The sequence below is a fragment of the Rhinolophus sinicus genome, linkage group LG07 (genome assembly GCF_036562045.2).
Source record: "Rhinolophus sinicus isolate RSC01 linkage group LG07, ASM3656204v1, whole genome shotgun sequence".
Taxonomy (NCBI): Eukaryota; Metazoa; Chordata; class Mammalia; order Chiroptera; family Rhinolophidae; genus Rhinolophus; species Rhinolophus sinicus.
In genome coordinates this window covers 124,666,502-124,678,674 of record NC_133757.1, presented here as the reverse complement: position 1 = coordinate 124,678,674, position 12,173 = coordinate 124,666,502, and the positions used below count along the sequence as shown (strand labels likewise).

General features: G+C 46.7%; 1 protein-coding gene across 1 annotated transcript in view; it reads right to left on the bottom strand.

The window, feature by feature from the left end:
- The window catches only part of PRDM5 (PR/SET domain 5), a 120,108-nt gene extending 108,139 nt beyond the window's left edge, over positions 1–11,969 (bottom strand). Inside the window, 1 exon segment of the mRNA XM_074338556.1 lies at positions 11,419–11,969. Coding sequence (XP_074194657.1) covers positions 11,419–11,511 — 93 coding nt within the window. The 5' untranslated portion in view covers positions 11,512–11,969.
- Positions 11,970–12,173: the final 204 nt, after the last annotated feature.

Here is a 12,173-nt window from a genome sequence, read left to right as displayed (position 1 = left end):
CAAAATTCTGTACAAGTCAAATACAATAGGACTGCAAGACAAATTCCATCTGCAGACACCAAATTATCCAAGTCAAACTCACCTCTCAGGCTGGCCCAATGCCCAGCCTACATAGTGTTTCTTTGCTCTTTCTGAACAAAGCAGATAAATTAATCCATTCAATTTGCCACCCACTGGGCTAGACAATAACTTTTAATAAACAAAAAAATGTATGATTGCAAACATGTGGGCCATTTTCTCTTATTTTGCTTATTAGTGAGAAGTCAAAAGCAAGATTTCCTGCAGATCTCCCTCTTAGAAGAACAGAGAAAGCACCAGCTGAGGCCTCAAGGGGTGTGGCTCCGAATCCTTGCTCTGCCATTCATTAGCTGGGACATATACAGATGTCACTAACTTCTGAGCTCCATTTTCCTTATCTATAAAATTTAGGGATTTGGAGTAGTTGACTCCGAAGATTTCTCCTAGCTCTTAAATCCTGTTAGAAAGAGCTCCCACAAGCCAAATTTAGAACAATTTGAGAATCAAAGAGAGTAAGAGGGTAACTGACTGAAACACATTAACAAATTCTGAAGTCCAAAATGATAGAAAGAAGAAAATCTTGTTTTTAAAAAAATCCTCATTTGCCATTATTAGAGGATAACAATTTACTAAAATTAGTAAAGAGAAAGAACTAAGACTTTGTTTTACCTTTTCCATAATAACCCTAGTTCAGGACAACCAGAGAGCTGCAAACAATGAAGGAAAGCTCTTCTTTACAGACGGATGCTAACTTAGAAATAAAGGAGGGCTATCTGAGAAATCCCCATTTTGAAATCCCTAATAATATAACTATTCAGGCAAGGAATCATCGATGGATGCTACAACCATCAGGCAAGTGGTTGGTAGTCAAATAGATACTCATACAGTATCCACACCCTGACAATGGGGCAATTGCCTTAACCGAGTGCTGGCATCACTAACAGTGAGAGGACCAGAGAGGATGTACTCCCTGCTATAAGGCGGTAGGAAGTAAACCTTTCTAGCTCTTCAGGCCCCGGTGTCCGCCACAGGAATGTGAGAGGGCTGTTTGTAGAGCTCTCCAGGTCCCGCCAAAGACGGAAGGGCCAGCGAGCATGGGGAGACGGCTTCCCAGGCTTGTCCTGTCTTACCTGGCACCTGAGGTATCGGGGCTGCTGGGAAGAGCGTGTGGACAAAACACATAGGAGAGGAAGGCGTTTGCTTCCTGCTCCCGCTGCTAAAACTGCACCGTGTATTGCAATGTAGAAAGTTTTCTGAAGATAGGGAGAAGCGTTTAATACACAATGCCAGTGTGTAAAACAAATTTTAAAAAGTAACATCATGTATATCTAACTTCCAGATTAGAAGAAATAGAGAAGAGAAACACATTAAATAAAACCCTGGGAAAGCACTCTGCTTGTGAGATACTCTACAAACGATTGGCCTTTCTCTTCAGAAAGTAGAGAAGTCAGTGTTACTAAAGGAGGTTGGAAAGAGGGAGACTGTTAAGAGATTTAGTAGACATAACCAAATGCAATGGGCAATCCTTGTTTGGGTCCTGGTTCAAAAATAAAACAGCTATAAAAACATTTTGGAGGCGACTAGAGTAACCTGAATACAGGCTATACTAGAAGCCATTAGGAAATTACTCTCATTTTTGTTGGACATTAAAATGATATTATGGCTATTTAGGAGTACGTCCTGATGCTGAAATATTGAGAAATGAATTGTCATAAAGTCTGTAATTTACTTTGAAATGGTTCAACTAATAAAAAAATACATGCATATAGATGAAATAAACTATATTAAAGTGAATCCATCTGCAGTCGAATCATTTATATGTGAAATAATGATGACTTTTCACAGAAGGAATCTACAATCCCCACTTGGAACATAATTATGTTTCAGTGTTAAACTACTGTGCTCTTGCAATACAATTAGGCCTTCAACAAAGTACATTTCTAAAAAGTGCAATTCTGAAACGTATTCAATCTTCTTTCTCTACAGTGCCTGCCCAGCAGAGACAGACAGGGTGCCTCCCTATCCATTCTCCTTGGTACTAGAACACTGACCTTGTGGACGGTACTCATGTGTCCAAGTAGAAAAACTCCATTTACTAGCATTCCATTAAAACAGGGAGGTGAGCTAACAACTGCAAGCAGAAATCATTGGAGTATGGACCTACCACAAAAGCTCTTAAATGAGAGCTAAGTCAGCTGGTGAGCACACCCTACTACCTTGGTTACTTCCTCTTTCTCTTCCCCTGGAATAGGACCATGAGAACCGGGGCTAATGCAGCCATCTTGAGGCCAAGAGAATTACAAAGACTTTCACCCTCACATTTTGAGCCACTGAACTGATTGATCAGCAGCAAATGCCCACCCGCCAACTTCTTGTTACAGGGAGAAGAAAATCCCCAAGGTCTAGATTACTGCAATTGTCTCAATGACTCTCAGCTGATACAACACAGATCAGGGAAAAAGAACTGCACAAGTGCCCAAGATACAACAGCCTTATCCTTTATCAAATGGGAAATACAGGAGAGTTGTGAGGAAGAAGAGATCCTGGGTCTATGGTGACGTGCATGCAGCATCTTTTCCCTTAACCTCAACCCTAAGCTACCTGCTTGTCTTGAGCAAAACAACTGATACTATCACGTACGGGCAACTGGGTGTAGGTAAAGCCTTAAGTTCTGGCGCAGAACTGGTGTGAGGCTCTCTCTCAGGTGGGATGAGTAATAAACCAGAAAATCTAAGCCTTCCCATTTCTCAAGCTAAAATCCTTGGAACACCCTTGATCCTTCCTTTTCCCATAACTCAGCAGCATAGGCTGTCACCACCATCTTCACTGAGTCTACACCAACAGCACTGCCACCATCTTGGTCTAAGCAGCCATCATCTGGATGGATGCTTGGTCTAAGCATCATCATGTGGATTACTGCAGTGGCACCCCAACAAGCCTCCCAGTTTACACAACTGCCCTGTGGCCGCCCCTTCTCCGCAGCAGTCAGAGTGCCCTTGATAAACTCAAGTCAGAGCACGTCAGTGCCCTGCTCGAAGCCTGCAGTGGCTCCCCGTTTCACTCCGCGCACAGCCGACGTCTTCACAGTGGCCTGACAGGCCCTGAGAGATGAGGCTGTGCTCCTGGGACCCTCCCTTCACTGACCCTCTGCTGTCCTCCCCTGGGCTCAGCTCCCTCGTCCACTCCATTCCAGCCTCGCTGCGTCCTTGTCCCGGAACATGGCCGGCAAACTCCCGTCTTAGCACCTCTGCTCGAGCTGCTGCCTACAATGCTCTTGCCCTAGAAAAACACCGGGCTACTGTCCTCCCGTCCTTTACGTCCCCCATGGTGAGGCCTGACGGGACCGCCGTGTTGTAACAGCATGGCCCATACACGTCCACACACTCTGCCCAGGCACCCGGACCCAGCTCTACTCGCCCTTTTTTCCAGAGCACTTACCACATCTTAACACAGTATTAAATTTACAGAATATGCTCGTTGTTTATTTTCTGTGTCCCCTCACCACAACGCAAGAGCCACACATGCCAGAATTTCTATCTTGTTCACTAGTTTATTCCAAAGGGCCAGCACAGATCTTGGTGATAAAGGTTTACTGAATAATTCTGTAAAGCGAGATCTGAATAAATGAACATTATGCACAGCCACAGCGCGGAATGTGTTCAGTCACTAAAAATAACAATTAGAGCCAACGTAGGTCACTTGGAGGGATTTCCGGATACTGTTAAATGAGAAGTGCTAAATGATGAAATGAGCTTATTCTTGCTTCATTTTTATAAAATAGTTTTTTTTAAAGTGTGTGAGTGGCTGTCTGTTTGTGGCACAGGAGCATAGATCCCGCATGTTATCAGCACAGAGGAAAACAGTGTTGGTGTTTTTAGAGAAAAGGATATATGACATGATCTGAATTCCGATTCTAATTCACTTGTTACTGATGTAATCTTCCTCAAAATTAGTTCCCTCGTCTATAAAACAAGGATAATAATGGCTTGAAGGCTTGCTGTAGGGTTTAAATATAAACTGTGTGACACATCCAGTGACTGTCATCTGTCACTCAGCCTTCTGTCACTAGCAGCTAGCCCAGGGCCTAACAAGTACAGGTGCTCAATAAATATTTGTTGAAAGAATTAACTGTAGCTGTTATTATCACAAAAAACAAAATAGGAAGTTACTGAGGAGCCATTAGTTTAGGTGGATTAGTTATACATGAAAACAAATCTATAATTCCACCAGGATATACAAAGCTGCATTGAGTCACCACCATAGAGTATAAATGTGTGAACACAGAGACGAGTTAGCACCATGGCAGGCTTGAAGGGTGATTACTTTCCCTCTGATTGCGTTTCCAGATTAGTTATCACCAGCCACCAGGAAATTCAAGCAAACATCCACTGGCAGAAGTTTAGCCCCAGAATAAAGATCCATTGTTTCTTCACGAGTCACCTTCTAAGCTGATCAACAAAACTCTTATTCTGCAAAATCGAGTCTTCCTGCATTAACATTTATGCATATTATGTGATTTTTCTTTTATGCTTTTACTTACTTTTTAAGTTTCCTCTTTTCCACGTTTTTCTAACCCTATCCAACTTGCCCCCCCACCACCCCTTTTTTTTAGCTTACTGTATTTTCACAAACACAGATTTAAACCTTTATTTCACATATTTTTACTTGAGATTTGACCTCACCAAATGTGTTCACTACCAATCCCTTATCAAGGTGTCTGCCGTGGTTTGAAAGAGAGGAAGCAGGTATTGTGAAGGCACAGGAGCCTGAGAGGCAGCAGGAGCGGCAAGACCCCCGCAGAGCTTCTCTGGACGTCAGTATCTGCATCTGTAAAATGGGGATGTGCAAATCTGATGACTCCTGAAGGTCCTTGAAGCACTATCAGGGAGGCACTATCAGAACCTATTCCTGCCTGTTCTGATTCTCACATACTTGCTCTTCCTCTTTGTAACAGAAACACGCACCCAGGCTTTCCTGCATGCCTAATGCCAACCCTGCAGACCTTGCCAGAACCAATACTGAAAACAAGGCAGAATACTCATCATCGTGAGGTTTGCAGACAGTACATTTTATCAGGACCAGTATGTGGGCTAGACTCAGCCCAGTTAGTCACTGTACAATGTCCCATGACCTAGGCCAGAAAGAATTATACTTTGGAGCCTGGTAAGATGGATAACAGAGCCCCACCCCCTTCCCCAAAGTGCTCACATCCTAATTCCAAGATCCTGTGAGTATATTGCCTTACAATGTAAAAGGGACTTTGCAAGTGTGATTACATTAGGGATTCTGAGGTGCGAGACTAAACTGGATTATGGGGGTGGGCCTACAGGAATCACAAGGGTCCAGAGAAGGAGCTATGAGGACAAAAGCAGAGGTCCGAATGATACAGGACCCCAGCAATGGAATGCGGGCAGCCTCCAGGAAACTGGGAAAAGCAGAGACCGGCTCTCTTTAGAGCCTCCAGAAGGAACCAGCCTGTGCACCCCATTTTAGATTTATATTCTCTGGAACCATACTATAATAAATTGGTGTTGTTTTAGGCATACTTGTAATAATTTGTTACAGCAATAACAGGAAACTAATACCCAGTGCTGTCAATAAGTTTGAGTTGAAAAGCAGCTGTGGATAAGATCCTAGTGTCCCTGGCAAGGTAGAACTAGGATCCTGCATTGGTTCATGAGAAGGGCAAAGTGCGGTGGGAGACTGCCCGTGATTTCACAGGCACAGATGTCACCTGGGAGCTCCGCAGGCAGAAAAGCACAGGGTTGAAAGGGAAGGAAGCCAGGAAGAGAGGGGCCCCAAGGGGGCTCCTCACTGTATTCATTTAAGTTCCCACGGGCCCCAGCAATGCCCATTGCTGCTTCTACTGGAATCAGGGGACCAGAAATCTGGGAGAGACATATTTTATTTCATTATTTAGTTATTTCCTTTTTTTGCTTTTCTTTAGCCTAACTTGCAGTCTTTTTAAAAATACAAACCCAGCTCAGCTATGCTAAGGGTATGCAAGTTAAAGGCTTCTAGCTATAAAGAGAGAGAACCATGTATCTGACCATCAGATAAGGTTTTCGCCAGCTAGTGAAGAGGGAATTGCAAAGGAAAAAAATTGGAAAGGTCAACATAAAGACCACTGCAAAATGCTGACAAAAATAACTGAGCAAGTATATAATCTGTACATTGGGGATGATAACACACCTTTGAAGACCCCTGCACAATAAAAATAACATACACAAGGGCACAGTGAAGAGAAAACCCACACTTCAAAATGTGTGATTGTGTGTGACCGTACCAGGGTGCAAGCCGGTGCTTCAGTGGAAATGTTTAAACAACTCCCAGGTCTGAAATAAGGTCTGGCACAGGGCGTAGGCCTCAAAGGACTGCTTGCCTTTTATTTCCAACAATTCTACCTAGAAAGCGTTCAATTCCACCCAAACTAATTAAGAGCAGAGTCTGGGCAGCCTCCCTGGAATAGGCCCCACAGGCCCACCGCTCCTTCTGTGCCACCCAGGCCGTAATACTTAATGTGTCACACTGGCCAACCTCTCTGCCTCCACTTCCTCAACTGAGAATGGGTATGACGGCACTACCTACTTCACAGGGTTCATGGGAGGGTAAAATAAAATACTGCACATAAAGTGCTCAGTCCTAAAGACAGTATTAATAATTGTGTGACCCCATGAAATTCAACTCCTCCACAAGGCCTCCTGTGAAGCCCCAGCATTTGCTGATCACTAACTGTAATGGCGGTGGGGTTTCTCCAGCTTCTGAACACTTGTGGTCCCTCTTCTCTCACATATCCACACAACCTCATGTTGCTGTCCATCACAGCACTAGTCAGACTGCATGGAAACTGTTAGCTTTTATGTCTCCCTGACCACACAAAACATTGCTATAAGTCTGCAATTCCATTGACTAGTCAATCCAAATACATATGTATGTATGTATGCTTAAATTATCTTGGTAATCTTCCCTTTCTTACTTGGGTACCCCATATCTCCCTGTAATGCAGGATCTCTGGTCTTGTTCCCTGCACAAGAACACGGGATGTGGTGAGGCCAAAAAGGAACACCCATGGAGCCATAAATAGGGGTCATCCCACTGTATTCTCGCTGGCGTTGGGTTGGAGACACAGGAAACAGGAGCCACACGATCCGCAATCTGCCACCTGCGCTTCTCTGTCTGCCTGCCAACCAACCCACCAACCCACCCCTTGCTAACTGCAATGTGCACTTGTTGGCTCAGCCACGGCAGTTATATCAGTGGCCAATGGCTAACTGGTTAACAGGTGATGGCCACCCAGCCACAGCAGACAGCCATCTGATCACAGCTGATGGCCATCTAATAACCAAGCCAGAACCTTTCCACGTGAGGCCAAGAGCCTGGAAACTGCTCTCTGGGACTCTGTCCCCACAATCCTCACATAGGAAAACCAACTCCTGTGGACAGACGTTGTCCGTTTTGTTCACCTGTGTATCCCCAGAGCCCAGTGCAGTGCCTGCCACATACGACTGGAAGTAGGAGGGAAGAAAACCAACAGCCTGCAATACACCTCAAAGGAAGGAAGGCGGGTAGTAGTAGCATATTTCCCACCATGACGCTTTCCATAAAATCACAGAATCTGGGAGCTTGAAGAAAACTTATGGTTTACCTTTCCACTTTTGGGGTTCAAGCACAAGCTCGAACACCACCACCCACTGATTAATCATGAGTTGTCCCCGCTTATTCTGGGTTTCACTTTCCTCAGTTTCAGTTACCCGCAGTCAACTATGGTCCGAAAACATGAAATGGAAAATTCCAAACATAAACAATTCATACGTTTTCAATTACGCGCCATTCTGAGGAGCGTGATGAAATCTTGCGTGAAATGCAGCCCACATGTGACTCGCCCCTTTGCCAAGCATCCCCACGCTGCATACGCTGCGCGGCTGCATATGTGCTCCCCGCCCATTAGTCTCATAGTATCCGTCTGGGTTATCAGATTGACTGTGGCAGTACCCGAGTGCTTCTGTTCAAATCGCTCTTATTTTACTTAATGATGGCCCCAAAGTGCAAGAGCAGTGATGCTGGCGATTCGGATACACCGAAGAGAAGCCAGAAAGTGCTTCCTTGAAGTGAAAAGGTGAAAGTTCTCCACCTAATAAGGAAAGAAAAAAATCTGAAGTTCCTAAGATCTACTTATGGTAAGAACGAATCTTCTATCCATGAGATTGCTTACTTTCTAAATTAAACTTTATCATATGTATGTATAGGATAAAACAGAATATAGGGTTTGGTACTATTCATGGTTTCAGGTATCCATTGGGGGTATTGGAACCCCCCCCCCCCCCCATGGATAATGGGAACTACTGTATAAGCTCTAGTCAGGGGAAAAAATGGTCATGATATAAAAAATGGAATGTACTTTCTATTGTACTTATGCTAAATGTATTAGTTTTGAGTAACTAATATTCATTTTAATCTGCATAATACTTTGTAATGTAGAATTCCACATCTTTATTGAAGCATTAAACTGTGCTCATAGCACGAAGCACAGGGCCTGCCTGGCACACGGCATGGAAAGTGTCCATTGTATTATTCTTATCACTAGCAATTTCAATGTGCATAATTGTGAATGAACACAGGCCTCCTTTTTCTACTCAAGGGCTTTCCAAGAACAATTCATGGCTTACACAGAAATAGCGACCAAATGACTGCTCATCCAACCTCTGATTTCCGTAATGGCAACAAAAGGAAGAAAGCCCTTTCCTTTTCTTCTTGTCACTGTGTAGATTTTATTACTCCCTCCCCCAAATGAGAGGCAACAGACCTGTAAAAAAGGATAATAGCCAAGGGAAAACCTAGTAGGACTGTGGTGGAGCCCGAGAATTCTGCGATTCTGCCGCAGGGACCCCACTCTAGGAGACGCTGCACATAAATGAGTGGGTCTAGAGAAGGATTCGGGGTCCTGTTGGTAAGGGAACCCCAAATCAACGTGGTGAGTGTAGTAGGGGTGGAGCCTCTAGCAAGATCCCCAACCTCAGTACAGGCCTGGATTAGAGTCTCTGAATTTGAAATCAACAGATGGCTTGAATTGCCGTTGTTTTTTTTAAAACAGAAGTGATATATGAGCATACGTGTTTTAAAAGTATGAGAAAACATCAGTAATTTCTAAAGGGATATATTCCAAAATCTGTTTAGAATAGAGAACATGAAAAATCTTAAGTAAGGTCCTTAATTTTACTGCTGAAATACTCTCTTCTCAGACCCGTGGACTTACAGGTCTGAGAAAGTTAGGCCTGCTTTCTACAGGGCACCTCGAGGACCAGTTCAGCAGCAAGACACTGTTTGCAAACAGGTAGGGGATGCCTGGATACTTAGCATCTCCTGACCATTCAGCTAAAACCTGACTCCAGCTTGTTTCGTCCTCCGCCTCTGGGAGGCAAGGGAGCAGAAGACTCCCTCAGGGTCATTGCTGGCATCCGTGAACCTGTCTATGATCAGTGGCCTTATGACTGAGTATCTGTGATCAAAACTAAACTATGTCACTCATAGAATGACGTTTGGATTCACTGCAAACATCTGCATCTTCACCTGAAGCAGTCTAGATGTGATCTGGATAAAAATTCCTATATGTGTTTTATGTAGTGAAGTTACAAGAGCTGGGGAAAGATAAGTGTCTATTTAGTGCTGCAATAGTAAAATGCAGTAATATGTGATGATTTGGAAGCTGTTTATTCTATGCCCAAAAGTAATAAAAATGTCCAAATAATCAACCACCTGGAAAAATAAGTTGGAATTAATAGATGGATCAAAAGAAAGTACCTTGGCCAGCTGTTTCTAAAAACTTAAAGTAACAATATAAGGACAAAAATAGAATTATGTAATAATTCTAACATTTATACAACCTTTTAGAGTATTACTATTACTAACATTAAACAAAGTGATGTTTAAGAACTCTTTAATTTTTAAGTGATTACATTTAGGCCTGAGACCTGCAAGAAAAATCCACTTGGGAATTATCCTGTCTTTGTAAGAAAAAATTAAAAGCAGAATTTCAGCTTCTGAGTTGGAAGAGTGTTGTTTTTAACATTTACCCATTTGGCAAAAGCATCCATCAGTACCCCTCACTCAGACAAGGTGCTTACTCCTGGGGGGCTCCTCTGAGCAATCCTCCAAACCCCCATTTGAAAAAGCAAACAGAGGCTTGTTTTCCCAACTTCGCCCTGGGGCTGCTTACATGTTCTGCTGTCAAGCAGCCCTGTGAGGTACTTGTCCACCCTCCTTCACCTGCTCTTAGGTGACCGGTGGGGAGATTTATACTCAGACGAAAGGCATCCTGGTGCTTCTGTGACCCACTTCATAGCACACCGTATCTGCACAAGCCTGATCTTGCCCAAACCTCCATTTTTCAAGGTATCTGTTAAGGGGGTCGGCAGGGCTGCTGGGAAGCTGGCAGAGGATGATCTGGAAAGAACTTTTGCTTTGCACTCAGAAGCCATGGGTTTGAGGCCTAACTCACTAAGTCTGCAGGAAATTAGACTCTGCGGCCGTGTTTCTTCCTGTCTTGCAGGAGGGTTAACAGTGTTCTCACTGGAGAGGTGTGCAGGTGAAGTGACTACTGTAGGTGAAGCAGCAAGCACGCCCTGGCACAGAGTATGTGCTCAGTACACGTCAGCCTGGCCACTTCAGCCCTGCCTTTCTGGTTCTAGAGTTTACAGATCCTGGAAAAAGGCTGTAACACAACTCTCATCAGATCCCCAAGTTTGGAATTTTCCAGTGATCTCTCCTCCTAGGCCTTTGCTTTCAACATCCACCGTTTCCAGGCCGTTCCGTGTGTACAGGGCAACACGCTTGTCCTACTCACTTGCCTCTAAATGTCGGGAAAGAGACCTAGTCAGAGACAAATCCCAAGGCAGAGAAAAAAGATCAGAGGTTCAGAAATCATCTGGTCGGCACGTCCCAGAATCCGCAGGAGGGAAGAACTCCTGGGCAAGTGCTGAGCGAGCGGCAGCCCAGCGCCGCGGGCGAGGCGAGGGCTCCTGGCCCCGTAACGCATCCTAAAGGAAGAAAGGCGCGCAGGGCTGCGTGCGCGCGGAGGGGACCCCCGCCCCCGCGGGCCAAGCCCACGCGGAGACGCCCTCGCTCCCGGACCGGGGAAGAGGAGGCTCCGAGCGTCAGGACCACTTCCTGCAGGGGGAGGAGAGACGTCCTGCCGCAGGGCCGCCGGCCGGGCCGCCCGGGTCCCGAGCGCGGGGCGCAGGGCCGGCCCTGACGTGGCACTGCCGCCCGGGAGGCCGGCAGGCACAGGCCGCCCTGCAGGACCGCGGCCTCCCCGCGGGAGCCCGGCGGGCGATGGGCGTGAAGCCGGCGGCGCGCGGCCTGCGGAGGGGCGGCCCGGGAGGCGCGGGCCGCCCGGTCACCCACCTTTGCGACTCTGCGGGCCGTGTAGAGCCCCATCCCGTCCTGCACCCGGGACGACTTCAGGGAGAACCTGTCCGGCACGTACATGCCCAGCATTCTCCCGCCGCGGCCGCGCGCCTCGCTCAGCACCCCGGGAGGCGGCACATGGACATTTGGGGTGCCGGTGGAGGGGCGAGGCCGGTGGGAAGGAGGAAATGCAGCTTTCCTCCCAGAATCCCCACCTCCCCGCCGATTCCAGGATCCCCCGCGGCTCAGCCCCTCCTCGTCCCGGCTCTCGCTCGGCCCGGAGCCGCCTCTGCCATTGCTGCCCCCGGCGGGGGCGCGGGGCGCGGGCCGGGCTGCGGGCGCCGGACGCCGCGCGCTGATTGGCCCCAAGTTGGCGGCTCGGACCCGCGCCCGGGCGCGCAGCCCGGAGCAGGGCTGACCCCGGGCCTCCACCCCGAGGCCCGACAGCCGAGCGCCCCGCAGACCCGGCGGCGACGTGCGCCCCCGCCCTGTCCAGCTCTGGGTCTGTCCATCTGAACCATTAGAGCGGATGCACAGTCCTGCCCGTCTGAACTGTCGGCCCCAGACAGGGATTTTACTCTTTGGATGCAAAACGAAATGGGCCTCTACACAACTCGGGGCATCCTTCAAAACAGCTTTACCAAGTTCCAGACTCGGAAAGGAGGTGTATTGCGGCACTCCTGAGAACAGCCCTGGGTCTAGGAAATACGGTCCTTGTCACATCTGAGTTCTGCGACTCTGTCTTTTTCATG